This window comes from Periplaneta americana, chromosome 5, assembly GCF_040183065.1.
Source record: "Periplaneta americana isolate PAMFEO1 chromosome 5, P.americana_PAMFEO1_priV1, whole genome shotgun sequence".
In the NCBI taxonomy this organism is placed as follows: Eukaryota; Metazoa; Arthropoda; class Insecta; order Blattodea; family Blattidae; genus Periplaneta; species Periplaneta americana.
This window is the reverse complement of record NC_091121.1, coordinates 197,502,082-197,526,083: the sequence shown is the minus strand read 5'-3', so window position 1 is coordinate 197,526,083 and position 24,002 is coordinate 197,502,082. Positions and strand designations below refer to the sequence as shown.

General features: G+C 34.2%; 2 protein-coding genes across 8 annotated transcripts in view; one reads left to right on the top strand and one right to left on the bottom strand.

Annotated features, from left to right (window-relative positions):
- Positions 1–319: 319 nt before the first annotated feature.
- The window catches only part of LOC138700403 (uncharacterized), a 46,434-nt gene continuing 22,751 nt past the window's right edge, over positions 320–24,002 (bottom strand). Inside the window, exons 2-4 of one of the 4 annotated variants that reach the window (XR_011332344.1) lie at positions 5,046–5,244; positions 3,331–3,536; positions 320–2,568 (exon numbers count right to left, since the gene is read on the bottom strand). The gene's annotated coding sequence lies outside the window, so the exon portion shown is untranslated. Of the gene's footprint in view, positions 3,537–5,045; positions 5,245–12,003; positions 12,131–24,002 lie in introns of those variants that run through there. The other 3 variants (XR_011332345.1, XR_011332343.1, XR_011332346.1) reach the window with 3 other exon arrangements.
- The window catches only part of LOC138700402 (uncharacterized), a 29,915-nt gene continuing 18,033 nt past the window's right edge, over positions 12,121–24,002 (top strand). For 2 of the 4 annotated variants that reach the window (XM_069827021.1, XM_069827020.1), the window contains exon 1: positions 12,121–12,261. In XM_069827021.1, the coding sequence (XP_069683122.1) occupies positions 12,232–12,261 (30 nt within the window). In that variant the 5' untranslated portion in view covers positions 12,121–12,231. The remainder of the gene's footprint in view (positions 12,262–24,002) is intronic. The other 2 variants (XM_069827019.1, XM_069827018.1) reach the window with 2 other exon arrangements.

The following is a 24,002-nucleotide window of genomic DNA, read 5'->3' as shown; positions in this document are numbered from 1 at the left end:
AAAGTAGCGATGTGTGACCGTACCTTAATGCGTGTTGATGCAAATTTTCTTAAAAGTTATCAACTAAAAAGTTTGATTCCTGTTGGTACTGCATTATAGTAGCTGATGTAAAATATGCTGTGTATCAACATCTATTCCTACAAGGACATCTCCAACATCTTCTATAACAAAAATAGCTGGTTGTTGTAATTTGCATGAACAATCTATGTGCTTGACAAACGGCGTGCTTTCAGTTGCCACACACTCACAGATGAACGTCTATTTGAAGGCTCTGTACTTGGAAGGATGATGATAGATGATAAATAAATAATAATACGTATTAATGACAAAAAATTGTAGCAATATATTTTTATAAAAAATTACCAATAATAACAGGGTTATAACAAAACATATAAAACTTGATAAACATGTTCCTTCTTTATGTAACAGACTTTGTAAAAATTAAAGTTCGTTTGAACTTCCTAATGTGGCAACACTGATGGCTCGAACATAACTACATAAACATAAAAACTGTGTGGATTTTTTAAAATAAAACACATCACACAAGACATATAATAGCTTATGCTAATTTTAGATTCGAATATTCACTGAAAATGAAAGTTCGTTCATACTTCCTAATGTGGTAACACTGACAGTCCAAAGCTGTGTGGATTTTCTTTATTAAAACACATCACATAACACAAATTATACAATAATTTTAGGTTCGAATATTTACTGAAAACGAAAGTTCAGACGAACTTCCTAATGTGGCAACACCGACAGACTCAAACGTGATTAAATAAACATAAAAGCTGTGTGGATATTAAAACACATCACACAACATAAATAATAATATACTAATTTTAGGTTAGAATATTCACTGAAATGAAAGTTCGTGCGAACTTCCTAATGTGGCAACAATGACGACCCAGACTGTGGCAATGTGGCAGATTTAAACATTTTTTTTGGCCCCGTTTAAAATGCCAGTTATTTAGGTGCTGGTTACGAGGGATTTTACTGTACATGAGTGTCATATTTTAATAATCATTGATCTCAATGCACATGCGCATACTTTACATCAGAGAAGCATTGACTTAAGAATGCTTTGTGCGAGATCGTGCGTATTTGCTTGGTTTCTGCATAAAACCAATCCGCGGAAAGTCTGAAATTCCACATACAGTATTCCCAATCTAACACACATAACAATTTCCCTCTTCTTACCGCTTAAGTGACATATTGATTTTACTGCTTTGGGCTTTTAACATATTATTTTTAGAGACGTTCAATATAGTAATAATTATAAATTGGAAACTTACCACTGCAATTTCACCTAAATTGCAATGTTAATTACTGTTTTTAAATATTTGCAAAAATTAAGTAAACTCTACAACTGCACTAAAATTACTGCATTCGTGATGCAAGTAACATTAAGGAAGCCGTGAAAAAATCAACAAGATTCCAGACTCATCATAGACTGGGGGAAAAAAAAGACAGACGTATATCACGGCCTGCTGGAGTATAGTAAACACAGAAAACATTTTAAAGCAACAATGTTGAAGATAGATATTTTTGTTTTGCAAATTTGGCGTTATTGAACAGAAACCAAGATGGAAATTTCATTGCAACTAATTAGAAATTCCTCTTTCAGGTATGTAATAAACGATCTTCGCACAAAATAATGTACGATACACGAGCGGTATGTTTTCTTTCAATTCTCGGAAATTAAAAAAGCTCAACTACGTTTCGCTTTTTAAAAATTTTCCTTGAACATGAAAACTTCAACATACCGCTCTTGTAACGCATATTACTATTTCCTACAAAAATTAGTTTTTGTGACATGGGCCCCTTTTCACTGAGCCCCGCAATTTCTTAAGTCGGTGTCAAAAATATACAGAAAAAGAAGTATGATAATTTCAGCACCTTCTTGGATAAATTAGAAGAGTAAACTTCTAACACTTTATCATCATAAATAACCATGCTGGATGGATGAGTTGGAGTGCAGAGGGCAAAACTGCCATGCTGGGATCCAGCCTTAACTGACTGTCCTGTATTAAATGGTATATGGAACAACTACATATCTTTTCTCCTTACTTCTTATTTTGTACATAAATGTAAATATCTTTATAGCAGCTGCAAACCTGGAACTGTACAGTACAAAATAGTGTCTAAAACGATTTAGAATACAAGTAACGAGAATTACCCACTTTCAGCCACTTAAGCTGAAAAAAAAAAAAAAAATGTTGTTGTTGTTGTTTTCTAATGCCAGGCATTTGACAATAAAGTCATTTGACCTCTTGCACTCCAATATTTTTCAAAGATATTGTCATGTTTAGCCACTGACGCACAGATTTTGAGATGTTCTGAATCCATTTCTTGATTAAAAATGGCAAGTTGTAGCCGATTTAAGTGAACACCATATTTTAACGTTTTGGAGGCTACTTCATTCACACACAACCCCCAGAATGTCTGGAGGACCACACCTGCTGTTGGTCGACGGGTCCACTGGACCTAGTTGGGAGATCTTGTTGATCACCAGCTTTCCCTCCTTAAGCCACTGGAGGACGATTTTAGTGCCATAGCAGGTCAGCACTAGGAACAGAAAAGTAGAAAGGGTAGGAAGGAAAGTGAAATGAACCCCTAGGCCTCGAATGCTCTAATACTGTCGGGTCGAAGAAAGTAAGAGTTCAGTCAGAGGACTGGATAGGAAAGGGTAAAGAGAGAATTAGGTATTGAATAGAGGAAAATTATACCAAATTCGGCCAATACCTCATCAAGCTGACCAGTGCTAATTGATGAGTAGCCCCTCCCTTTAGTTCAGCTTGTAAAATTATGCTTACTAACAGCTGCACCACGGGAAGGTAGGGATGGGACATTGGGTATTTGTCCAGGTTGGTTCCTTAAAGCCTTCAATGGGAAGGATTAGTGGTTCTCCCCCCTGTATTCGACAAATACCGTTTTGCAGCCGAAAAAAGAATATTAATAGTAACTTAAAATGTTATTTTATGAATATACCGGTACTGATATTTATAATTATTCATTTTTTAGCAGAAAGACCTACTGGGTGTAATACGTATTTATTTATTTAGTTTTTCTTTGTTTTATTAATGTATTGTTCATACTGAGTTTATATACATTTTAGTTAGCATTTTGCCAATCACAGAACTGATTTATTTTTATGATCACACATTAATAATTATGTGAATTACATCACAGACAACAAAGTGAAAGCATAAAAAGCAATTACATCTTCATCTATAAATAAATTTAAAATGTAATAAAAATTGCTCAATCAGAGAAAGGAACCACAATACTCTTTCGAAAAAGATAGCAATGAAATAACTTCTAACAAACCTTTGATTGTCTTCACGGTTGAAGGCCTTACACCAAAGACTACGATTCTCACTTGATCAAGACGGAAGTAGTCCAAACCCATGGCTCAAGAACCAGTATTACTACCTAAAGAATCTTTTGTCTCGCCATTTTGTGTACTGTCATCAATACATGACCAGAAGTACTCAATGAGGTCCAAAGAGTAGAGGGACTGACTAAATACCAAACTGAAACAGAAAGAACAAAATGTTATAAAGGGGAATTGACTACTTACACTGAATATGATAAAATATTTAATCTCTTCACAAAGTTCCTCTTACATTACACGATATATATATTGTTTATACAGTGAAACCTGTTCAAATCGGAACCTGAATAATCCGGAATCCTGTCTATTTCGGAACAATTTATTGGTCCCGGCGAAATTCATATTTATTATGTGTAATTTTTCCTGAATAAAACGGAAACTGTCCAACGCAGAAACGGAAACTGTCTGCTACTGTTCAAAACGGAAATAATATTTTGGACACACTTCTTTAATGTAAAGTATATTTTGAAACAGTACGTGCTTTCAAGGAATGTACGAAATACTAGTAGGTCACTAAAATAAAAACAAGTTTCCTTTGTAAAATTTTTAAGGGTGCGAGGGTGTGTTGGCCTGGTGGTCATAAATTTTATTTCCCTATCGACTAGGCAGAAGTCCCTTCAAAGATGTTCCATGCTTCACTCCTGTATACTGTCGTAGCTGGGTAGAACGCAAGTGTATTAGCGATTTCGTGATAAAAAAGTTGCGTAAAAATGTTGCACTATCATTAATTGATGAAGTAAAAGTTACCGAGGAAAATGAGAAAAGAAGAGTATGGAAAATAATGTTGAAATTTATGAATGGAAAACTCAGATGTAACTTAACACTTTAAAAAATAAAGGCCATATCTTGAGTGAGTGGCTTTCGGTCAATAATGGTGACATAAAAAGAAAGAGAAAACAACTGGTTACATAGAAATAAATGAACTGATGTGGGAGTGGATTGTTCTTGCCCTTTCAAAGATCACGCAAATTTCTGGACCTATTCTGCAAAGAAAACCCTTGATCTGGCAAAGAAATTAAATAATCCAGGATTCAAAGCCTCTAGGCTCCTAGTCCAATTAAATAATGTGCTGTGATATACAGTACAGTATTATAGTATAATGTTAGATATTAAATTTAGTGTAATTAATAAACTTTACAGTGTTTAATGAGTGAGTTACAATACAATTTATACACGAAATGAGATTTTAATCAAGATCATTCACCAATTAAATAAGTGACAGGATGCTGATTTAATGTCAGTAGTGTTAAATTGAATATTTTGTAATTCCTACAATTTGCGGCATGCCATTTTGTTTTTCATTTATGTAAATGATAAAATATTCCATTTTAACTTCACACCTGAATAACACTGAAACCTATCCACAACGGAAAAAAAAATTAGGACCCTGTCACTTCCGTCTTGAACAGGTTTCACTGTATTGAGTTTATATACATTTTAGTTAGCATTCTGCCAATTACAGAACTGATTTATTTTCATGATCACACATTAATAATTATGTGAATTACATCACAGATAACAAAGTAAAAGCATAAAAAGCAATTACATCTTCATCTATAAATAAATTTAAAATGTAATAAAAATTGCTCAAACAGAGAACCACAATACTCTTTCAAAAAAGATCGCAATGAAATAACTTTTAACAAACCTTTGATTGTCTTCACGGTTGAAGGTCTTACACCAAAGACTACGATTTTCATTTGATCAAGATGGAAGTAGTCCAAACCCATGGCTCAAGAACCAGTATTATTACCTAAAGATTCTTTTGTGTCGCCATTTTGTGTACTGTTATCAATACATGACAAGATGTACCCAATGAGATCCAAAGAGTAGAGGGACTGACTAAACTGAAACAGAAAGAACAAAATGTTATAAAGGCGGATTGACTACTTACACTGCACATTATACATATTGATTCCAGATTTCGATGTCAGGAGACCACAGTTAAATAAAAAGTTAGGTTATGTGAAGATACAGTTTATACAATCAGTTGTAAAATATCCAGAATGAACCTTACGTAATGTCATTAATTTCAGGAAGTTATTCTTTGAGATATTTCAAACAAAAATGTTTAACAATTTTGCTAGTTTTTGCTCCTGTTTCACGATAAAAACTGTTTTATATTAAACATTTCATATCGTGTTTTGGGGAAGCCATTGATTTAATTCCGAATATGCTCAGTCAATTCAAGAGAACAGTGTATTACCACAGTCTACTATATACAGTCGCGAAGCTCAATAACATTAGACATTAGACAGTGGCTCACCACTAGGATAGCTAATATCGCCTCATTACAGGCAATGCAAAATAGTACCGTCACAGTCTATTGTTTCTAGCACCCTCAAAACTCAAGCTTCGTGACTGTATATAGTAGACTGTGGTATTATGATAATAAATTATTGAAAGAATTTTAGATTTGTCCTTTAAATGTGCAGTAATTTGATCGAACAAATGTAACATTAAAAAATTCCCTTGCAGAATGGAAAGTTACATTTGTTTGGATAAGATTTCTTCATATGTAAAGGACAAAACTAAAATTATTTCATTCTTTTATCAACAGTAATCTCACTAGAGGTTTTGATTTCTCTAGAGAAAATCAAAACTAGAATGGGATTTAATTGACTATTATACGATTAGAAGAAAGTATATAAAGATTAGAAGTAACAAAGTACTCCAATACAATAAAATATTAAATGACCAGCCGTACCCGTGCGCTCCGCTGCACCCGTTAGAAATAAATATAAAGTAATTACATAATTAAAATAGGACATTTTATCCAGGGAAGATTCGTGTTTGATAGAAGGATAAATCGTTTAATATGTTACTTAATTTAAATTGTATTTAAATAATTAAAATGCGATCATTTTTGTCCAGAGACCACTCATTTGGTACAATGACAATTCCTTTAACATGTTTCTTAATTTTTATTACATGCATCCATACTTTAATGAAGACTGACATATCATTTAGATTTAATGTGTATACTTTATTTTACTTGCTATATGTTTCCATTGAATTATGATAATAACTTAATTTTAACCCTTGTTTTCTACGTATTCAGTAAATGGAGCTTGGGCCACTATGGTTCTGAACCCTTCAAATAACTTAAATTATATTATATTATATTATATTAAAAATGTGTTGATAACGGTTGTACAACGATAGGTAAGTTTTTAATTTGTTATGGGGGCATTGAATCTCAGGAAGAACAAATTTTATTTTACAACAGCGCAATATAATCTGTTTGGCTCATTACCCAATTTTTTTGCATTACATTTAATGCATATGTATTTTATGTATTTTAACACGATTCAATTGAGCATAGTTAAAATTTCGATTATAAAATAATGAAATGCTAAGCTAACGTATTATTACTGCATACTAAATCAATACACTTTTGTGGTTCGTTAATTCTCTGAGATAAACATTATTTTAAGAAATACAGGAAACGAATACACAGAATAGCCTATCAAGTTTTCTGTGCATAAGAAGCTATTTTAATCTTATCTGTCCTCATTTCACTCCGAAGCTACTGTAATAACATTATAGCATTATGTCCATATAGAGAAACTACACTTTCCAATGGTGAAATAATAATTAAATATATAAATCGGTTAATTTAGCTTCCGATATTACTTCATACAAACACAGAAACATTCTCTGTAGGCTATGATTCATAGCTTTCGATTGTTGTTGTCCAAGGCCCCTTATAGACGAAGTCATTTTTTCTTATTTCATTGCACCACCTTAGATGGTGTTATTTTAATTTTGAAACTCACTTATCTAATTAAATATCAGTCCTATCAAAATTTTTCAAGGAATAAAACTTATCGGAAATGATTTTTAAAGAAAGTTTTGTTATGTAACATTTTTCACAAAAATCAATAATAAGCGAGATATTTCGATTTATTTAATTCAGACCCCCTTATAACCCCCTTTTTAAATAATGTATTTTGAATGCCACATAGCCTAAAATCTAAGTTACAACGAATTTAATTTATATTCCAATTTTCATCGAAATTGGTTCAGCCATTATCGCGTGAAAAGGTAACAAACATACAGACAGACAGACAGACAGACATACAAACAAAAATGTCAAAAAAGCGATTTTCGGTTTCAGGGTGGTTAATTATATATCTTAGGAGCAATTATTTTTGGAAAATCGAAAATTACCAGAAAAATTTCGGCTACAGATTTATTATTAGTATAGATTTACGAAAATACAACTGTCTTCAAATGTATTATTGTACCATCTCAACATTACGCTAGATGGCAGTAGTGTGTTATGATTAGCTGTTTTCTTGTTATCAGTTGTGCCAACTATGGAATTTTCATTGAACTCTGTGGACGGTTACTAGTCAAGAAGGCTTTGTTTTTTTTGTATTTTTTTTTACTTGGTTATTTAACGACTTGATTCAGTTTCATTTTTATTAAAACATTTGCATTCCACTTCTATCATCCGGATCCCAGTAATCAACGTCACTTGACAGATGATTTTGAATAAATCTTAGTATTAAACAATCTCTGATATGTGACTATCCATAATATCATATAGCAGAAGCTATAACAAACATAACCTAAATAATATAAACAAGTGTTAGAAAAGTTTTAATTAGGGATGATGAAATAAACAAGAAAGTTTTAATTAACGATGATGAAATAAAAAATAAACATGAATTAATTAAAAAAAACAATTATTGAAAGTACAATTTTCAAATTTGAATGTTTTAGTGATTGGTTGTTCAGTTGATGTTATATTAGACGTGTGTGTAAAAGAAGTGAACTCGTTGATGTACATGGTGTATTCCTCAACTTATTCAGAATTTCCGAATGGTGCTCTTCATTTATTTGTAAATAGGGTTTCAGGGAAGATGCATAGCTATGACCAGTGATCTTTATTAATTCATGTTCTTGAATGCCAATGCGAGTCATATTTGAAAGTGCTGTGCATCGACTGGAGTGGTTTGTAATTTTCTGTTTTTTGACGTCCAGACCAGTGCAGTTTGAAATGTTGGCAAAAAAAGAAACAAATGCTAGGGTAGTGATAAAAATAAACAAATGCTAGAGAAGCAATAAAATTGTGCGATAAGCAGCCATGATTGGTTGAAAGATGTCCTTTCGTACCGTTTTATTGGTCAAAAGTAGTGTGACGTAGTAAAAGTGTAATAGTCATCATAATACACTGCTCTCTTAAACTGACTGAGTATATTGGGAATTAAATCAATGGCTTTCCTAAAACACACTAACAAACATTTCACATAAAACAATTTTTATTTGAAAAAGAAAGCAAAATATGAGCAGAATTGTATTGAACTTTTTTCTTTGAAATATCTCAAAGAATACCTCCTGAAATTAATGACACTACTTACGGTTCACTTTGTATACCGTATTTTCTCGTGTAATTCCTCATCCTACCTACAAGGTTTTTGGACATGTTTTTCAGAATTTTATTTTCCTCATATAATTTTCTCATCTTACATTAAACAAAATTGGACACACTTTCTCTTTGCATGAGCTTCTATCATGAAAATTCCAGGTACCGAAAAAACAAGCACGGGATACCCAAGGTCATTATTCATCCCTTATACATGTAATGAAATATGTTGATGATTCCTCTGACCACAAGTATGATAATCTGGATTTGTGTCTGAAAATACATTACGTTTATTTTCTTTACGTAATTAACAAATTAATTTTGATACGAATATTTTACGCACGAAGTTTAACAAACAATACAATCTCATATTAGTCAAGGCCAGGCTGCAGGCATTAGAACTGATCAGTGGCGGTGCGTCAATAAGAGCACAAGAGCACGTGAACACCTTGTTTCCATTAATGCACGACTAATTTTATTATTTAATACCGTATTGACGTAGTGGGGATGTATAATATCAGAATCGAGTATTTTAAACTTCCCACATCTTGCATAAACTTCTTATGTCAACTTGGCAACATCCGTTCACGTACAAGCTGTGCTCTTTTCAAGAAGGTTACAGGAATTTCATGCATTAGCGGGAGAAAATTGTCTTTCGCTGGCCGCTTATGACTCGTCAAGAACACAAAGCATTAAGTGAACAGTGAATCTATCCTACAGATGTCAGGTGCATCGATGCTATCGTTCACGTGCTATATCTCGAGGATGAAATTTAATAGTCTGTATTCTAGCCTGTAGGTGTCAGCATCTCACTGTCGGAACGTTTATTCATGTGGATGTGTGTACAGTGCTGCTACGAGAGTGTAATTTGTGAATTACTATACTTCAGTGTCAACATAATAGCATAGATGAATATATAATTATATATATATATATGTATATATATTATAATTATATATTTATCCATGATAATAGCATAGTTTGGCTTTCAAACACGTGCTGGCTGAATGTGATGGTGGTATGAATTTAAGTATCTGTATGGTAGTGTATAATATTTAAGAATAATATTTACTGGCATGTATTTATAGTAATCAATCTATGCGAATGGGATTACAGTACTGATATAGGCTATAGTGTATCAGTGTGTTGTGAATCAAAATATATTACTGAACACACGCTTTTGTAAATAACGGCATTGTAGTATGTATTCATTTTTAACAAACGTAAACAATGAACACAAAATTGTGAACTGACATACAGTAGTACAAAAAATGCCATAAAATCGCCCATAATTATTGATATTATGCATATTTGTAAGTTTATAATATTAAAAATAGATTTGATTAGTACATGAATTATTTGTTATTCTTTATGACCAGATTGTTCTCGATAATTTGCAGTCTTCGTGTAATTTCCACCTTCTGAATTTCTCGCATCAAAATTTTGAAAAAAAAAAAAAAAACAAAACAAAACAAAACAAAAACAAAAACAAATGGGGAGATATAATTTCTGAATTAATGAACCTTAAACATAGATGTAACTGTAATAGAAATTGAAGCTGTTTTAATGTACATAATTATTGTAATTTTCTTACTGTATTAATAGTTGTTACATCAGCTGCTTGTCTATGCGGATGACGTGAAATGTTAGGAGAAAATCCACAAACGATTACGGAAAACACGGGAATTTTACTTGAAGCAAGTAAAGAGATAGGTTTGAAAGGAAATCCCGAAAAGACAAAGTATATGATTATGTCTCGTGACGAGAATATTGTACGAAATGGAAATATAAAAATTGGAAATTTATCCTTTGAAGAGGTGAAAAAATTCAAATACCTGGGAGCAACAGTAACAAATATAAATTATACTCGGGAGAAAATTAAACACAGAATAAATATGGGAAATGCCTGTTATTATTCGGTTGAGAAGATTTTATCATCCAGTCTGCTGTCAAAAAATCTGAAAGTTAGACTTTATAAAACAGTTATATTACCGGTTGTTCCTTATGGTTGTGAAACTTGGACTCTCACTTTGAGAGAGGAACATAGGTTAAGGGTGTTTGAGAATAAGGTGCTTAGGAAAATATTTGGGGCTAAGAGGGATGAAGTTACAGGAGCATGGAGAAAGTTATACAACACAGAACTGCACGCATTGTATTCTTCACCTGACATAATTAGGAACATTAAATCCTGACGTTTGAGATGGGCAGGACATGTAGCACGTATGGGCGAATCCAGAAATGCATATAGAGTGTTAGTTGGGAGGCTGGAGGGGAAAAGACCTTTGGGGAGGCCGAGACGTAGATGGGAAGATAATATTAAAATGGATTTGAGGGAGGTAGGATATGATGATAGAGACTGGATTGATCTTGCTCAGGATAGGGACTCATGGCGGGCTTATGTGAGGGCGGCAATGAACCTTCGGGTTCCTTAAAAGCCAGTAAGTAAGTATTAATAGTTGTTTTAATTATTAACACAACTATCATTTTTTTATTTAATTTTATGCATTGTTTTAATATGTTTATTTTGAGATTTTTTAATTATCTATTTAATGTTTATGCCAATATCAATGAATTTTAATATATCACATGAGATATTTTGAATATATGCCTGAAGATGCCTAAATAGGCGGAAACGTTAGCAACATATTAACTTCAATTAATTATTTATATGTCTAAATATTTGTTGTCGTTTTTTAAATATTGATAAGTTATTTTGACAAACTCAGTCAATAAATATCCTATATTCTATTACACTCTGTAAATTAGTTTGTATGTGTATTTGTTTTTTGTTGTAATTGAGTTTCAAGTATTGGAATTTGGGATCACAAAAGAATTTAAGTAAATTTTGAAATTAGGCCGCACTGAGACGGAGTGGTGTATGTTGTAACAAAATTGTTATTGATTATTCATACTATTATATCTTAATCTGCGAATTATTTAGCAATTAAGTGCAAAAAATCTATTGGAACGAAAATCTGGTGGGTTTTATGACACATTTGGTGAGTTTTTGTGAGCATGTAGTGGTTTCTCGCAAATTGAAGTTGGCAACACTGATTAGTGAGTCAGTGTTATCTTTATCTACACTTTCAGAACTCAGATGATGCTGGCTAGTCGAGCGAAGCTGATTGAAAAGTAGAGCAAAATATAGTTCGAGGAATCCATTACGGAATATTTTAATTTATTGATAAAATATATTTTATTAAAGCACGAGAAAGGAGATGGCGTCACTCACCTACACTTGAATAACCGTCACTGCCGCTACCTCATTTTTCACGGTTGAGTGTTATGACGCAACTATTGTCCGTCAGTACGCGGAATTTCCGAGCAGTGAGTGGTTCACCGATGAGTAGGAAAGGCTATATAACACGAGCGTTTTCCTGCTTATATTGCAACAGTTGATAGACGCCACGTACGTACATCGGTTGATGGGAAGCAGAGAAGTACAAGAATAGAAAGAAAGATGTCTTGCATCAAGATCTGCCTTACAACTGTAAGTACTATTAATCTGACAAGTAGGCTATACTACAGAAATACGAAACAGAATATAAACTATAATACGAAGAGTCTTTAACATTTGCTTAGTTTCTTCCAAGTGCACTATTTCATCATAGCCGCAAAATATATACTAGTATGCACGCACCTATACGGTGGATCCGTGGTAGAGCGTGGAAAAATAAAATGATTAGGGGTGTGATTTTTTGGTATTAAAGAAATATGCGAACTGTTTGGAAATTTAATTCTATTCGCAAAAAAACACAAATTCCACGAAGGTAATCTAGAAAATAAATGACATTTATCCGCGAAATGTCGCGAAATCTAATTATTTCAACCAGAGGCGGTTCTAGCTCAGGTCCCCCCACTTTTAATGAAATAGTTATTTAAAAATTCCTTAATTATTGCTGGATAAATTGCTCATTTACTTGATATAAAGCAAACTAATGAATTTAATGAACTTAATTTCACATTAATTTTAAAGTTTTATTTATTCTATATCGTTTACCTTAACTCCAAAACCTCGAAACTCGCTCGGATGTCGATTTTCACTTTTTGCGCGTTTTGGAAGTGTATTCACAGAGAAAGAAATTAGGTGGTTTCGTAGTGGTCCAATATTAGCGCTAATATTTTAAATTAAGCTTCACTGCTTTGTAAATAGATGGATCTGTGGATATTCTATAAAAAAGTGAAAATCGACATCCGAGCGAGTTAAGAGGTTTTGAAATTAAGATAACGATATTAGACTGCCTCCGTCATGCTGGCTTCCAGATCAGGAGGTCCCGGGTTCGGCTTTCGGTGAATTTTTCTTGAAGAAGAAGAATTCCCTGGGTGTCTAGAGTCTGGAAATTTGTATGAATGTGAATGTGATTGTGTGAGTGTGCAGGGTTAATATTAATTAACCAATCATCACAAAATATGTAAAAATACATCAGGACTGTCGCTGGGCAGTAACCTAACACACGTTTCAGCGTCACATTGTTGACAAGTAACTCCATCTGTTAGCACAACCATACAGCATCTTATAGATACTATAAGATGCTATAGAGTTACCAACAACGAAAAAAAAAAATAATAATAATAATAACGATATGCTATTTTTAACAGACAGTTTATTTATATTTATTTATTCAATCTGACAGGATTAAGGCCATTAAGGCCTTCTCTTCCATTCTACCAGATAGCACATATAAATACAAAAGAGAAATACAAACACTGATGAAAATAATACAAATTAAATTAAAGCCCTATAGAGGGTCAACAGGGTCAAAAGAACGCTATAGAGCTTTCATCGAGCTAATACAAGAAAAAAAAAACAGAGATAGCAATGATGATAGTGACATGGTCAGGGAGAGAATTCCAGAGGCGTGGAATAGATATGCTGAATCGATATGCTGTTTAAAAATATGTAACAAATGAAATAAAGTTTGAACGTAATATTTTTAACATGCATAGTACATCCTACATGCACACCACAATCAATATTTTTAGATATTCTATACAACTAACAATGCTATCTGCATTCAAAATATGGTACATCGACAGTTTCTGTTTTCCTTGTCGCCATTTCGTTCAATCTGATTCAAACAATGCTGAACATGTTTTCACTAAATCTGGATTTTGCAATTGGAAAAAAAAAATAGGAGAAAAACTTGCAAAGCATCTTGATAGTGAATGTCATAAAATTTTCAATAGTAAAATGGAACAGTTTTCAGGAAAAGTGATTTCAAAGCTAGGCGAGAAACACAAACATGACATATTGCGTAACCGCTCAGCTGTGGCAACAATGGCCCGGGTAGCCTTACTTTGAGGTCATCGCGCAACTGTTTCAGATGACGATAATGATAGATAATAATAAAGCTAATTTTGTGAAATTTTACAACTTAGCTGCTCTAGAATTTAATGCTACTTATCTGGGGTCAAAACCCAAGAATATTTGTTGTTAATAATTATTAGAGATAGTAGATTTTCGCACTCGCGATAAATGCGGAAAAATGTCCAGATGTTATTATCGCCGCGGCCTCATGCTTAACATGTCGGCATCATACAATAACGTGCGATGTGCTTTTAAAACATAATTCTGCCGACAGATTGTTGCTCTGTAGGTTTCACTCTAAGCGTCACGTTGTCACGTCTACTTCCTCGATAAGAATAAGCACTAGTTTGTTATATTGTTAAATACTTACTTACTTACAAATGGCTTTTAAGGAACCCGAAGGTTCATTGCTGCCCTCACATAAGCCCGCCATCGGTCCCTATCCTGTGCAAGATTAATCCAGTCTCTATCATGATATCCCACCTCTCTCAAATCCATTTTAATATTATCCTCCCATCTACGTCTCGGGCTCCCTAAAGGTATTTTTCCCTCCGGCCTCCCAACTAACACTCTATATGCATTTCTGGATTCGCCCATACGTGCTACATGCCCTGCCCATCTCAAACGTCTAGATTTAATGTTTCTAATTATGTCAGGTGAAGAATACAATGCGTGCAGTCCTGCGTTGTGTAACTTTCTCCATTCTCCTGTAACTTCATCCCGCTTAGCCCCAAATATTTTCCTAAGCACCTTATTCTCAAACACCCTTAGCCTATGTTCCTCTCTCAGAGTGAGTGTCCAAGTTTCACAACCATACAGAAGAACCGGTAATATAGCTGTTTTATAAATTCTAACTTTCAGATTTTTGGACAACAGACTGGATGATAAGAGCTTCTCAACCGAATAATAACAGGCATTTCCCATATTTATTCTGCGTTTAATTTCCTCCCGAGTGTCATTTATATTTGATTATATTGTTAAATGGCTATTATTATTATTATTATTATTATTATTATTATTATTATTATTATTATTATTATTATTATTATTTCATATACGAGTACGTTGACATTCTTAACTCTTAATAATAACTCTTTAATAATAATTTTTAATCACATACCTTAATGTTCGTCCTCAGCACAAGACATTGCAACCTCGGTTTTAGTCCACGTGGATTAGACAAGTAGGTGTCATCTAATAATGGAGCAGCTTATTGGTTGCAATATTGAAATTGAGGAGAGTGATTGGAGCGGCGACGTAAGAAATTGAAAATGAAAACAATAATACAATTAAATTTCAAAGGCCTGCCGAATGTTACGCACGAGGTCGCTCAAAGACCTGCCGAATGTTAACCATGAGATCGCGGCGATAATACTGTACGTAATGACGTAATTGTGTCTTAGAGAGGAAATTTTATACCTTATGGTGGTTTTCTAATCTGCGATAAAATGCGAAATAGAGTACAAAATGCGAAATATAGGAGTTTCTGCGAATAAGTGCGAAATTATAATTTCATTTTTTTGCATGCCTTTAAATTTCTCTTGCATTTGGACATCCTTTGCTTTCTGATCCAATCCCCCCCCCCCCCCAGTTTTAAGCATCTAGAACCGCCACTGATTTCAATGAAATACCCTCACAGTAAAAAATAATTGTAAATTCTGTTTTATTTAATGACGCTCGCAACTGCCGAGGTTATATCAGCGTTGCCGATGCGCTGGCACTTTGTCCCGTAGAAGTACATGCCAGTAAATCTACTGACGTGAGTCTGTCGCTTTTAAGCACACTTAAATGTCATCGACCTGGGCCGGGATCGAACACGCAACCTCGGGCATAGAAGGCCAGCACTCTACGGGCTACCCCACACAAGCCGACCCTCAGTCCCGAAATAGTAAGTACTTCAAAATATTCCCCCCTCTCGAAATACTCGCGAAAACAGATAATTCTTTCAAATAAAATAAAACACTGAATTTGGCTTCTTCTGAAGCTTTGCATCAGCTGTTCTACAACTTCTATGCAGAGAAGGCTCTTTGAATCAGACGAGGATCACAACAGTTTTGCTTCAACATGTTTTCGAGTGCTGTGCTTTTTTTGTCTCAGATAGTGAGAGGAAATTGACATATAAAGATAATATTTTATCTTACTGACGAGTTGGTTTCATTCATTCATAATGTTTTGCACAAGGGCAGGTTTTTCACTGCAAACCCAGCATTCTCCAGTGCATGGTATAGTGTCGGCTGCTAACACTATCCGGGTATCTTTATGTTGTTTACAGTGGCGGCTCGTGAACTTGTGGATTGGGAGAGCTGCAGTAGATTTCGGTACATACAAATTTCACTTCTTGATACCATTACTAATAATTATAGGACAAAAATAAATGCACTACATATCGAAAAACCAAAACTTCCTGACTTAGTTGGGAGATGTCTGTGGGACCATTTGCTAATCCCTAATAAAAACTAATACCATCGATTTCTATGGGAAATGCCTGTTATTATTCGGTTGAGAAGCTTTTGTCATCTAGTCTTCTGCCAAAAAATCTGAAAGTTGGAATTTATAAAACAGTTATATTACCGGTTGTTCTGTATGGTTGTGAAACTTGGACTCTCACTTTGAGATAGGAACAGAGATTAAGGGTGTTTGAGAATAAGGTTTTTAGGAAAATATTTGGGGCTAAAAGGGATGAAGTTACAGGAGAATGGAGAAAGTTACACAACGCAGAGCAATGCGTGCAAGCATTGTATTCTTCACCTGACATAATTAGGAACATAAAATCCAGACGTTTGAGATGGGCAGGACATGTAACACGTATGGGCGAATCCAGAAATGCATATAGAGTGTTAGTTGGGAGGCCGGAGGGAAAAAGACCTTTGGGGAGGCCGAGACGTATGTGGGAGGATAATATTAGGATGGATTTGAGGGAGGTGGGATGTGATGGTAGAGACTGGATTAATCTTGCTCAGGATAGGGACCAATGGAGGGCTTATGTGAGGGCGGCAATGAACCTCTGGGTTCCTTAAAAGCCAGTAAGTAAGTAAGTAAGTAAGTAAGTAAGTAAGTACCATCGATTTCAGTTTGAATTTCAGATCGGCAGACACTCAACTTACAATCTACCAGTTCATTCTGAATTGTCTTAGAATAACCTTAAACAGTGGCATGTTCCAAATGATTTTTGAGAGGCTCGTTTAGATTACTCACGAACTGTAGCAACCCACGAAACACATCAGGGTTCTTCGAATCGTTTTTTCATCCTGTCCCCTAACGGGAAGTTCATATTGGCCACAAAATTTGATACAATCAATATTTTTTTTTTAAATAATTTCACGATTTTTTCTCACTTCTTGATTATGTTTGAGAATGTTTGTTCTGTTCGTTTCACTTAATTGCACAGCAGTATGAGTTGCGTAACATAACCAATGAAACAACATTTTTCAGGTGAGACTGCGAAGATTCGTGCATTTTGCTTTTTAGGGGCAAATGTCCTAAATCTGTCACACCACTCCTAGTCCATGCAGCATCACCACCGAAGAGGAGGCAAGGAAAACAAAATACAGATTTTTTTTGTTCACATCCACGTAACCACAAATGCTTAGCGTAAATTTCATTGTTATACTTCCTTACATATATGCACTCTTTCGGCTGGATGAAGCTTAAGTAAGATTTAAGTCGGGTAACGGACGACCCTTTAATTTCACTTCATTACATCAATATTCTCCGCAAGGGAAAGTTGAGAAAAATAAAATTAATATTCTGTAATCCACACACACTCATGCTTGCAAATTTGCACTGGTTAAGTTAGGATATTAAGACGTCACACCAAAGCAACGCTCAGATATACTGATGGTCAACAATTTTCTAAAACTGGAAAAGAAGTCTCTTTCGTATTTTACGTGCTATATCAAAAGGATTCTACTCGGGCAATCATTCTGAGTTAAGGCAAATATTAGGTTCTGCTGGAGGCTGGATATATACGTAATAATAAGGCAAAAGAGAATATTAATTTCGTTATATTAACTCGTTAAGATTCTACAACAATAAGTATGTGAAAAGAAAATAAAAATTTTGTCATTAAGTTTCAAGGGAATAGAGAATCCATTTGACGCAGCATTACAATAGCGGTGTGGGAGGAGAGGAAAGATCCCTTTTGGCCTGGCTCTGCAAGCCACTGCAGCGAGATATGGTTTTTAAACAGCGGCAGTTTCCCTCTGCTTCCCTTCACCTCTCTACCCCCTGACCAAGCAAGACACACTCTCTATGAGCTGACCATCCTGCAGATCCCAGGACGACTTTGAATGCAGTGTCAATTCCAATACAGTCGACGCGCAAAAAGATTATGCATAAGATAATAGTGCATATACCCGGCCAGATGAAATATAAAGCAATTTACCAATAAAAGCTGTAACAATTCTTCTAAAAATTAAAATAAATATTATTTTTATTTTCTTGTCAAAGCAGGGAGTGCTGCAGCTCCTCAGCTCTTATGGACGAGCCGCCCCTGGTTGTTTATAATCTGATATCTTCTTTTGCCCCAAACATTTCTTCCGTTCATCATTCCTTTCAGTGCATCCTTCAGTAGAAAGTTTATTCTCAGCTAGGGACTATACCTTCGGCCTGTCACGCAGGAGTCGTCCAGGTTCGACCCAAGCCTGGACTGGCATTTTTCATGTAAGAAATCCAGTGACGAAGACTCAGTTTGGGGGGAGGGGGGTGTCTCTCTCTCTCTCTCTCTCTATATATATATATATATATATATATATATATATATATATGTGTGTGTGTGTGTGTATATATATATATATATATATATATATATATATATATATAAGGAAAGAACACCCTTATTACGGCAATGTATGAACAAATAAAGCTTTCATAGGGAGAGTATAATCGTGGGAGTCGCACGTTTCAGTGGGTAACTGTTACCACTTCAATAATCTAAAATTGTTACATAATTTGAATCAAGATGTGTGTCTAATGCCTACCCACTCCACTTGCCTAATTCGGGTTCCGCATACTGTGGATAGATGGCAGGACTGACAGTGCGCTGCGTTGTCAGATTTATTTGAACGATTTTTGCAATTATTCAATTTAAATTTATATCTAAACGGTTTGTGAAGAAAAAAAATCAAGACATTAATTGTTTAGATTATTTTTACCTATCTGCTTATATAGAAATCAGCCATTTCTCTCGGGCTATTACCGCAATAGAGCGCTGCAAACATTGGGAAAATACTATTTTTTTCCTGCTTAATGACGCTTCATCGAAGGAAAAATGTAATAAAAGTTTTGTTACATTTAACATGTAGAATCAACTTTTAAATTTCGGTGCATCGGTCCCCTTCCACCCTGTATATGTTACAATGAAGAATCGAAAATTGTAAGAGTACACAAAAAATGTGTGAAATTTACTTTACAACTGTACTGCTTCGAGGGCTATTCATATCAATGTTAAGGCCCATTCACAATGAAAATTAAACATAACCGTAATATAAACACAGAAGTTTGCGCCCAGGCTACCAAATGGGATCATTCACAATGATTCACATAAGCATTGACATAAACATTACCGTAAGACGTTTGCAAACTCCAAACTTTCATGCTTATGCTTACGTGATTTGCAAACAGAACACAATCGTGGATGCTGAAGTATACGACAGAATATGAGGAAATGGCGTCGTTGTTATGTTTCCATGGTTACCAAGTATGTTTGCTGTTATGTTTATGTTCCCATCGTGAATGATGGTATGACTTCTTGATTTTACTGTAACGTTAAGTTAACGCTTACGTTATGTTTAATTTTCATTGTGAATGAGCCTTCAGTCATTTTTTATTTCTACAAATATACAATAAAAATAACAAATAGGATTTATGATACGAAATTGCTCACAAAAGAAATAAATTATTGAAGATGATCTGCAAGGAAATATAAAAGAGAAAACGAGTTGAAATACAGAGAATAATGAAAATTAACGGCAGTACAGTTGATATGCTAACACTGAGATGATTAGAATAGTATAGTTCTTTGTGAAGAACGGCTGATTATGGAATTTGAAATGAATGGAATGATAAATGAAATAGGAAGACTGTAAAGGCCCATTCACAATGAAAATTAAACACAACCGTAACATAAACACAGAAGTTTGCGCCCAGGCTACCAAATGGGATCATTCACAATGATTCACATAAACATTGACATAAACATTACCGTAAGACGTTAACATGAAAGTTTGCAAACTCCAAACTTTCATGCTTATGCTTACGTGATTTGCAAACAGAACACAATCGTGGAGTGCTGAAGTATACGACAGAATATGAGGAAATGGCGTCGTTGTTATGTTTCCATGGTTACCAAGTATGTTTGCTGTTATGTTTATGTTCCCATCGTGAATGATGGTATGACTTCTTGATTTTACTATAACGTTAAGTTAACGCTTACGTTGTGTTTAATTTTCATTGTGAATGAAACAAATATACAATAAAAATAAGAAATAGGATTTATGATACGAAATTGCTCACAAAAGAAATAAATTATTGAAGATGACCTGCAAGGAAATATAAAAGAGAAAACAAGTTGAAATACAGAGAATAATGAAAATTAAAGGCAGTATAGTTGATATGCTAACATTGAGATGATTAGAATAGTATAGTTCTTTGTGAAGAACGGCTGATTATGGAATTTGAAATGAATGGAATAATAAATGAAATAGGAAGACTGTAACAGTGTCCAAACTGTGTGCAGAATAAATCTACCACACAGAGATGTAGAAGGCAGGGCCAAATAATTATTAAGAGAAGTAATTAGTTATTTGTTTCATTGTACAGAGCGCCAGGGAAGTCTCTCCACACTGGAGACAGCCGAGTGTATGTGCTCGCAACTGCAATTATGTTGATAGCATCAGCCAGGCCGGGTCATTGCCACATCCTTCCATGGGGGTTGTTTAGCTAGGGGTATAGTTCAGGGCACAAGAGGTGTACTGCAGTCTAATTGTGAGTGAGTGGTGGCTGAAGACTACTGGTGACAATGCTTTCTACTGAAAAAAGAGCGTTTTTAGTGAAATATGTTTTTCGCGAAGGTGATAAGTTTACAGAAAATGTGAAACAGAAATTTCGAATGCGTTTTCCTAATTCCAGGTGTTCAAATCGTGATATAGTACGTGATTTGATCAATAAATTCCGTGGAACTGGGTCAATTCTCAATGCACCAAGAAATGGCAGGCTGCAATTTTAAGGGGGGAGGATGGTATTTTTTTTTTAACTTTTTTTCTATTTGGTGTAAAATATTAATTTTTTGTATGTAGAGAGCTCAACCAAATATAAATATTAAAAAAAAAAAATATTTGGGGGCCCCAAATTTGAAAAAAAAAAATATGCCCAATGCAGGATTGTACTAAAACCGATATATCTAAACCGTTTTTAAAGATAGATTCAAACGGTTTTTTGCAATGTATTTGCAAAAGCATGTTCTACAAACTGTCTGTAACAGAATTTTGATATTAGTCCCTACGTTTGTAAAATAAACAATTAAAATGTAATAACAATTTTCTGATTTCCTTTCTTGCAAACAAACGGACGTAATTTTAAAATGAAATCAATTAACAAATTTCTGTTACAGAGAAAAGTTTCCTAATAGTCTAAAGAATGTGTGTTCTAAATTTCATGCATGCATCTTTAATAGTTCAGAAATTATATCCAGTTTTGTCTGGCAATGTAGCAAAAAAATGAAGTTACTGGAAACCGATAAAAGCGGGAGTGTAATTTAAAAATCCATAGCGCAGGAAGTTTAAAAATGATGTCTCAACATCCGATAAGGGCACAAATACCCACAAAGTAATTTAATCTTTATTTATAGCTTTGAAGGATATTAGTTTAAAATTAACTTAAAGCCTTTAAAAGATATTAATCACTAATGTACATAATATTAGGCCTAATATGGAAATTGATGATAAAATTATTCCAACAGATTAAATCTTTAAGTTAAGAATTTCATTTACACTGAATAGTTTTATCATGCAATTCGGTACAATCTGAAATATTATATAAATTATTTTTTTTTGTTTTGGTTTTATTTTTATATTAAAATTAATTAATTGTTTTTGTATAGGTAGTTGATTAAAATTTTTTAATTATAGTTTTATGCAACGCATTACACACATATCAAAGAGTATTTTAAGGAAAAAAGGAAAAAAAAATATTTTTTTACAATTTCATTTACCGGAAACAATAAAAATTTTGCGAGTAATTTAAAAATCCATAACGCAGGAAGTTTAAAAATGGCGACTCAACATGCGATAAGGGCACAAATACCCACAAAATGTTACGCTATTCCACACATATCACAGAGTATTTTTAAGATTTTTTTTTTAATTTACTGATTTTTCACCAAAAAATACCATCCTCTCCCCTTAACGACAAAAAAAACTTGATGAAATCTCGGATATAATGTTGTGTAAATTAGCACAAGAGGCCGGGAATCTCTAAGTGGACAGCACAAGAGGCCGGGAATCTCTAAGTGGACAGCACAAGCGAACTTCAATTGGACCCCTATAAAATTACAGTGGTTCATGAATTAAAAGAAAGTGATTACGAAAAGATTACCATTTGGGGTGCGGCAAAATCTGTGGCATATGGTAATAATCCTAAAACAATCAATGAACTTAAGATGAATATAATTAATTATGTACCGTCGATTACGCAAGAAACATTAGTGAAACTGTTAGCAAATAAGTGTAAAAGAGTCGAACTGTGGCTTGAAGAACGAGGAAAACACTTCCAGCATCTGTTATGATTGTGGTGAGTACACAGTTTACGTTTTGTCCCTAGTGTAAGTTCCAGCTACTACCAACATTACTGCTGTTGCTAGTGCATACACTCCACTGTCTCCAGTGCGGAGAGACTTCCCTGGCATTGATGACTAGAGAGCGGATTTTTATGTGCTAAAAAATTTAAATATATTTATTTTTATGTGCTAAAAAGTACGAAAATATTTGCTAAAAATAAAAAAAAATATTTATTTTAAATATGACAAAAATACTTTACTTAACTAGAAAAAAAAATGTTACTAGGTACACACCAACCACACTTGAGTGCTAGTAGTTGGCCGAGAATTGCAGTGAACAACAAAGGTCATCTCCAAATTCTCCATCACAAATGCATGCCGATTATCTCTGAACAACGACTTATACCGTGAAAACGATCTTTCCGCATCACAGGACGTCAGACGTGCATATTTAAAGAGAGGAATGTCGCAAACACGAACACCGTCAATTTCACCTACAGGCTCACCCTCCAATACTTGAGCAACTTCACACATTTTTTTATATCCACTGTTTTTCCCAAACACATTCTGGAATTTGTCCCTTAGTAATTGTGCTTCTGAACCTGGTAGAGAGTCTAGTTTAATTTTCACGGCATGCACCTTCCTGTTTCAGACAACAGGTTTTTGGATGTTTCGAGTTTTTTTATGGTGTCACACAAAAAGCTTAAATTTGCTAATAGGAAAGCCAAATCGTTTTTTAAATAACCATCTTTCAGTATCTTGAAGGATATCAATTGACGAAGCCCGATATATTGCCTTACTTCATAGACATGAGCGAGAGGCGAGAGATTTGTTTAAATTAAATAATGTTCATACCCGAGCTCTTATCTGTTGTGTTTCACAAACAAAGCGTGGAATGAAATCACCTTCAGCAACAATAAACATTCCTAATTATGTGTTGCAAGATCTCTCCTCCTTGTCCATGTTAATGTATTCTCTAATAATAACACTGATATGCTGCCTAGCAGTTCTCAGAACTTGAGGCGATACTATTACAAAAATTGATCACGGATACACCACACAGCGCTTAGAAACACGAAGCAACCAAGAATTCTTAAAAAAGATAACGTACTTCTGAGTGACATAATTGATTTAGTTTTAAAATATTTAA